At 33.8% G+C, this 8,075-nt stretch overlaps 1 protein-coding gene across 1 annotated transcript; it reads right to left on the bottom strand.

The window, feature by feature from the left end:
• Positions 1-1,506: 1,506 nt before the first annotated feature.
• Positions 1,507-1,947, bottom strand: LOC107898247 (uncharacterized). The gene has a single exon (XM_016823773.1). The coding sequence runs from the start codon at positions 1,945-1,947 to the stop codon at positions 1,507-1,509; it is 441 nt and encodes a 146-aa protein (XP_016679262.1).
• Positions 1,948-8,075: the final 6,128 nt, after the last annotated feature.

Below are 8,075 nucleotides of genomic sequence, written 5' to 3'. Positions count from 1 at the left end.
AATGAGAAAAGAATGAGATTTTTTTGAGAAATGGGAAATTCTCAGGGATGAAAATGGGGAAATGTCTACAATACTTGGGTTGAGTTAGATACAATTTGAAGGATTTTATGGGTTCATGGATCGGAGCTTAATAGAAGAAATTTATAAGTTTCCAAAACTTGAAGATACAGAGCAAGAAATTGAATTTCAATTATTTGTGGAAACATATCAATTGGTGGAACCGTTAATAAAAGAAAGGGACGTTGTATATGAACCACTCACATATTCTTTCAAATTATATGTATCCACAGAATTAATTATGAAAACCGATAAGGATATGCAAGAACAAATAATTCTTATTGAAAACATTCCTTTAATGAACTCACTCGGAACTACTATAGTAAATGAAATATACAGAACTGTGATTAATCAAATATTACAAAGCCCCAGTATCTATTATCGATTAGAATTGGATCATAACGGAATGTTCGGAGTAAGTTCCTTGGCTTGGTCAAGGCATTTAGTCCATGTCACTATTCCTGGATCCTAGGGGGAATATGTTTGATGGAATAATTTCTTAGATGTATTATCGCATCCCCAAGGGTTAGGCCCATTTTTTTTAGGTCAGTGGAATCTTTATGCTTAAAACCCTGATTCAAGTAGCCATTTATTCGGTACCTCCCAAGGATTAGGAACTGCCATTTTAACCCTTCTCGGGGGATTCCATCCACAAAAGCAAAGTTTATGGCTGACTGATATTACACACCATTTAGCTATTGCAATTCTTTTCCTAATAGCGGGTCACATGTATAGAACTAACTTTGGAATTGGTCATAGTATAAAAGATCTTTTAGAAGCACATATTCCTTTGGGAGGACAATTGCAGCGGGGGCATAAGGGTTTTTATGACGCAACCAATAATTCTATTCATTTTCAATTAGGCCTTACTCTAGCTTCTTTAGGGGTTATTACGTCCTTTGTAGCTCAACATGTACTCTTTACCTGCTTATGTGTTCATAGCTCAATACTTTACTACTCAAGTTGCGTTATATACCCATCACCAATGCATCGCAGAATTTATCATGACAATAGTGAAATAAAAGAAATATGTGTAACCGACTCTTGAATCCACTTATTTTTTGTGGACTTCAACACAGATCTCAAAATTATCTTTTTTAAAGGGATTTTAAAATCTCTTTATAGAAGATATTTTTTTTAAAAGTGACCGAAAGATTGATGGTGACTCCTCATTTCTAAATAAAACATCATATTTTAACAAACTTAAAATTTTCACAAATATATCAATAATTCGTCAAGTTAATTTGAGTTTCAACCGAAAAAAGGATAACAACAAGCATTAGCAAAATATTTTTTTCTTAAAACTACATAAATAGCAAATATACCAACCATATGATAGACAACATTGTAACATTTCCAAACAAACAATAGAAAGTTTTATTTAATTATTAAACTTTACTAACATAATTAAAGTGTTCTCAATTTCTAGTTAATAATATTAATAAGAAGTCATTTCAACTCCTTGGGCTCATCTTCAACTGTTGTCACCGGGTAGCTCTTTGACAGTCCCATTGAATCACTGCAATAAGTTTTGCTACGACCTTTCTTATCATCGACAAAAACATCAAAAAGAGTAATCCAAATCATCATCTCCTTGCTTTGAACACCAGTCAACTTCTTCAATTGACGATCTCCAATAAACGCTGTAATTTCAACACCATAGGAGGTGAGCCCAAGTTCCTTGAACAAATACTTGAAGGTCTTCTCTTGTTTCAGCCAAATAAACCATGTGGTCTTGTTGTACCCGAACTCATTGAGGTGGTTCAAAGGCATCGACCCTTTAGGCAAATGGAACTGGTGGAGGAGCACTTGCGTCTTTTGCTTGCAAAGACTAACTTCATGGTAAATCTCAGCCCGTTCTCGGTGACTTGCTACTAGCTTTGATGTCATCTTCTTTTCTTTCCTTTTTCAATGCAACTTGTAACTATTAATCTAAGAGTTGTTATGTATAAGCTGTTTAGCCTTTTGAAGGAGAATTTAAAACAATAACTTTGTATTTTATTTTCTTTAGTGTAAGAGTGTTATGTTTCATTTTGTTTTCATATTTTCTATGATTTCTTCTTCTTTCTTTATATAGTGTTATGATCAAGAAATGAAATGCATATTATGGTACTGAAATATAAAATATTTATTTATATGCACTTATTGATTACTTTTGAATGAAAATCGTCTGCTATGGAATACTGCCCCTATGCGTGAAAGTATGTAATGTGTATTTGGTTTGTTTTCTTTTAAAATTGTTCTTGTTATAATAAACGTCGATAATGGTGGAAGAATGATTGCAAAGCAATAAGAAAACGAAAAAAAAATAAGAACACACAGATTTTACGTGGAAACTCCCTCGGGAAAAAATCACGGGTAGAGAAAAAGAAATTTAATAATATTGGAAAATGAATGATGCAAAAAGAATTTCGACTACATCTATTTAAAGGTTAAAAAACTCTATTCTAATCAAAGTCAAATAAAAGAAAAATAGTTCTATACAGATTTATTTTACCCTACAAATCCCCTTACTATACCACTGTATTTACTTCTTCAATAAGTAACGGAATTCGGATGACACAATCTCCAACAATAACATCATCCAATGTTCTAGAATTGCAAATCTAGGGTGAACCACCTGTGGTAATCCACTTTTCAACTTTTATATTTTTTTTTATGCAACAATCTTAAAAATCATGATAATGTATTTTATATTTGAAGGAAAAGAGTCATTTTATCATCAACGGGACTTATTTTCTTTTTTTCATATTATCACACGAGTAGCGGTGTAATCAAAACCCTTATGATAAATCAGAATGGAATTTTTAATTTGTATTGGAAAAACTCAATTTAAATTTATTTTTCAAGCATACCTACACATGAAAGTAAACCACATGTAGTTTGTTTAATTTTATTTTCTTATGTGTTTATTTTGAAATCAAATGTTTAATACACTTGTGAAATCCATTTTATTTATGCAAAATTTTAAAAAAATATAACAAAAATATAAACTATAAATGAATTAATTAATCATGATTATATATTATATATTTTAAAAGTCATTCAATTTTTTTATAGTGTCATGTGAGTAACGGTATAATCAAAACACTTATAAACGAATAAAATATAACTTTTAATTTGTATAGAAAAACTTCAATTTAAATTCCAACTTAAAATCTCATATTTAAATTTGAAATTAAAAATTCGATTGAAACTCATTCTTATTAGATAAATCATCATTATTTAGTCAACTTGTGTGTCTTAATTTTGATTTCTAACCATCAAAGGATAAATTCGGTTGAGCTCAAAAATAAAAAATAAAAATAAACACGTCTTTAAAATATTTAACATATTTTTTTCAAATAAAAAATAATTGACGAAATAATTTTAAGCCAAATATGTTGTATAAGTGTGCTATACAAACATTTTTAAAAACTAAAATGTTGTTTCCATTTTATAAAATTTCATAAATAAAATAAAATTGAAAATGAATTTTTAAAAAAATCAAAATGATGGTGAATCACATTCCACTATCTTTAAAATTCTTCTCTTTTTTCTATAATCACTTAAATTAATGATTAATGGGTGAGGATTAAAAGACCAACGGCTTGCATGTGTTCTTTCAACTAAAAATCTTAGCTATGCGAAATTTCTATGTTATGCCCTTCCAAACTATCTCCTTCCAAGTCCTCCTTTATTCAATAACAATTAAACCCCTATCATTCTCTATACCTTTCCACCTTAAGCTCTTTACAATTAAGTCCTCACCTTGATTTAACATTCTATATCTAAAATCAATTTCAATATTAATATTTTCGTTAACACATTTAATTAATAATAAATTACAATCATCACGAACTTATTATTTAATTCTCAACATTTATATATTCTATCAATTTTGTATATACTAAATTTTTTTCGATTCTAAATTAATATTTTACAATTAATTTGATTTAATCCAATTTTAATTGTCATATTAAAAACCCATTAATTTACCTATTTATTTTTTTGACTATTCCGACTTCCATAATGTCTTTTTATTTTTGGACTAATTAATTTTAGTGATTGCCATTTATTGATTTTTTTCTCAATTGGGTTTATTGGCCCTTTATTTTTTTTATCATAAAAAATTATCATTATTCTTTTATATCATTAAGTATTTATATATACGGCTAAATAAGGCATAAAAGTCATTTTTTTAATTAGGCCTTTAGGCCATTTTTTGAAATAGGGAAATAGGCCGTTTTTAGGAGAGAGAAAGAGAAAGCGTGTCTAGCTTAATGCGTTTTCCTTTTCTCTCTCCCAATGTTAGGGTTTTAAATTTTCTTAGGGTTAAGGTTTTTAGATTTATGAATTAAGGTTTAGGGTTTTTTGAAAGAGTTTAAGGTTTTCGATTGAAACCGCGAAAGTTCATAGGTAGATTTGAGGGGTCGGGGATGTGATAACGTGCCTCAGAACACATACATTTCATATGTCATGGTAGGATAGGACCATCACCTCAGAAACCTATCATGGGAAAATCAGGTTCCGGGGTAATAATGCTTGATACGATCAGGGGTCGAAGTCTTTGTGGTGGTCCTAGTCAACAGCCATGATATGGTCACGAGTTCAATTATAACTAAGGGGCCAGGTGACGGTTATTACACGATCAGGAGTTTAAGCTTTTTGGATACCCGCAAATGATGCCCAAAATATACCATACATAAGATTGAGACCATAAATGCAGAAAAACTCTGGGGACGTCTAGTGCAATCAACGTAATTTTTTTCTCTACTTCCAAACAGTCAGTATCTTTAACCTTTCATTCTTATTTGAAGGCTAACACCGAATTGGACACAAAAGGACTCTCATGTGGAGAGCGAATGTTTCGACACAGTAGAGGTCGAGCTCGGGTCAGCGCGGTAGTAGTTGTAGTTATTAATGGATTATTTAATAACAACAATCATCGTCACCCTGAAAGGAGCATCACCTTTACTACACCGCAACAGCTGCTCCTCGCCTGAGAGTCCTCTTACGTCCACAATGGTGTTGGCCTTCGAATAAGAAGGAAGGTTAAAGGTATCGGTTGCCTAGAAATGGAGAAAAAAAACTACTCCAATTATAGCGGAAAGCCCTGGAGTTTTTCCGTATGAATATGCCATCAAACTTCTGTATGGTATTTATAGGACATTATTTTTGGGTATCCAAAAAGTTTGAGCTCGTAGCCGCGTAACAACCGTCAACTGGCTCTTCCGTTACACCCTAATCCATTACCCCATAATGGTCGTTGATGGCCGTTGATTGAGACCTTCATGTATTCCTCTATGCATAATGCAAAATCACCCAAGAACTTGACTTCCTTAGGATAGGTTTCAAATGTAATGGTCTCATCTCAGCAGGACATATAAAATGTGTGCATCTCAGAGCTATATTGCATCAACGACGACTCAAGAATACCTTGAACATTAAGAAAATAGTTTATAAAGGAGGGATGGAGAGGGGAAAAGATGATTGAGGGACGATGAAGCTTGGTATGTGTGATCCCTTTTATAGGTGCAGGGAAGAGCTGATATGCAAACTAAAATTTTCTTTCATTGAAAACATGTTGTAGGAGTCAAAAAATATATTCGAAATGTTGTTAAAGTGGCCGAAAAATACAATGCGTCAAACATTTTTAATATTTGGTAGAAGAAAAATGTTAGAGAAAGCACACCCAGTTGGGGGAGCTTTCTTTAACGTTTTTCTTCTGCTGCTGTACATTTAAGTAACCTTTGCAAAATACCTAGGGAGCACATTATGAGGTGGGTTGAAATTATATGACTTCTGAACGCAGTTTGAATACTCTGGTGCACTTGCATCATACAAAATTAAACGAATTTGTGCATTCATGAACGAATTTCAAAGCACGTATTCCGTTTCTCCCTATATTATCTTCCTATAAAAGGGACGCATTTTTAACAACTTAGACACGTATGAAATAAATATCAAACATCGAATAGTTGTCTTGCGAAAGTTGTGTGTACTTGTTTGGGCATTCCTTATTATTATTATTATTATTATTTTGATTTTGTTAATTCAATTTGTGACTAATATTGAAATGAGTCAACGAGTGAAATCTATTATTTACTACGATGATCAAATCTATAATATAGAGGTCAAGTGATGTTTGTAGGAGCAAAGTCTGTGGAATTGGCATTCAATCCTACCATCAAATTGCGTGAGCTACGTACCATAATCAAGAGAAAAGTTAGGGGTCGACCTGGGGAAGAATTTCAAATTTTCAATACAGATTTCTTGCCCCCATTGACCTTATAGGTATAAGCTATTCGACATGACTGGTGAAGTCCATCTCGAGACAGTTATATCATCACCCCACTCAAGCGAAAATGTTGTAATGGAGTTATACGTCGAATTCACCAAAGTTGATGGATTTTCTTCGACCATCGTTGCGGCGAATATGGAAATCGAAGCTAAAGCAGAAAGTCTTACTACACAGTTGTGTGGTGGGTTTACTAGCCTATTACGAAGCGACTACTATGATGTTCCCGAAACATCTATGGGCAGACATTTATCGGTCTTTGGCACAAATCTAAACTTCAATGCCCATTACTAGTCGGGGTTTGAGCATATCCCAAATCTTGATGCTCGGGTTCAACATTCAATCAATATATTTGATTTCAACTTTGACATTGGTTCAATGTCATGAGGAGAAAACAGTAATACGGGGGATCACCGATGTGCACTGGATATCAAACCGACACATTTTTTGGTGGGCACACGGGTTACAAGAGAACTGATAACCTACTCATTTCGATGAGGGCCGACGAGGGTACATCCAACCCCTTGCTCGAAGGTGACAATGAAGGCACAGATGAAAAAGAAGATGTGGCACACGAAGAACGTGCTAGTGAGGAAGAAGGGATGGCTGAGGGAGAAGATTCAGGTGATGAAGAAGGGCAAACAAATGCAGTTGAAGGGAAGGAGTCAGACCTTGATACAATCTAGCAGTGTGGTACGAATGGTTCAGAAGTGGCACTATTTTCTAAATTGGAGTCGATTCCAATGAATCCAAAACCTTACAGGTTCGAAGACGGCAGCTTAAACAATGCTTCGCATGTAGATCCGCGATTCAGGGCATATGAACCTCTACCTCAAACGACGAAAATTGACTTATCGATCAAGGGTGGTTTAGAGTTTTTGAAGCTACCGCACATAATACCTGGTCATGTGAGCACATCTCATGACGTACAAGTATTGGAAATTGGAACGGAATACCTGAACAAAGATGTTTTCATTGTTGTATTAAAGCGGTACAGCTTCAAGAATAAAGCGAACTACTATTTCACGAAGTCTCATTCTGAAAAATTTAAAGGAAACTACGTAATACAAGATGAGACGTACAAGTGAAAAATCATGGCATCTTTCCGTAAGAATTCAAGTTGTGGACGGTAAAGAAGTATTTTGGACCACATACCTGTGTTGTTTCAGGTGAAAATTAGGACCATTCGAGGCTAGACTCAAACATGATTTTTGACATTATTCTACAGTTGGTGAAGAGGAGTCTCAAGATTCCTATCTCGATGTTGATTGTGAATTTCTGCAGCCAATACGAGTACACTCTAATGTATTACAAAATGTGAGTTGCAAAATAGAAGTCTATTCATAAGTTGCATCACGGGTGGGACGATTCTTACAACTATCTATAACAATGGTGTAAGGTATTGGATCAATACGTACTAGGTTTTGTAACTGATTTGGAAACACACCCAACATATTTTTATGCTCGATTGGTCCTTCGAAAAAAGTATTCTATCGAACCTTTTGGACCTTTCATCAATGCAGAGAGGCTTTTCGACACTGTAAGCCTTTTGTTCAAATTGACGGCATCTAGATGTACGAAAGGTATCAGCATCATCTGTTGATTGTCGTTGCTCCGGACGATAATTAGAGGATTCTACCGATAGTGTTTGCAATAATTGCTCGAGAAATAACATATGACTGAGATTTCTTCCTACTTTGATTACATCAACGTGTTTGCCCGCAACCGAACATTTATG

This window comes from Gossypium hirsutum, chromosome D04 (assembly GCF_007990345.1).
Source record: "Gossypium hirsutum isolate 1008001.06 chromosome D04, Gossypium_hirsutum_v2.1, whole genome shotgun sequence".
Lineage (NCBI taxonomy): Eukaryota > Viridiplantae > Streptophyta > Magnoliopsida > Malvales > Malvaceae > Gossypium > Gossypium hirsutum.
Note: the sequence above shows the minus strand (reverse complement) of the source record. Positions and strands in the feature narration are given on the sequence as shown.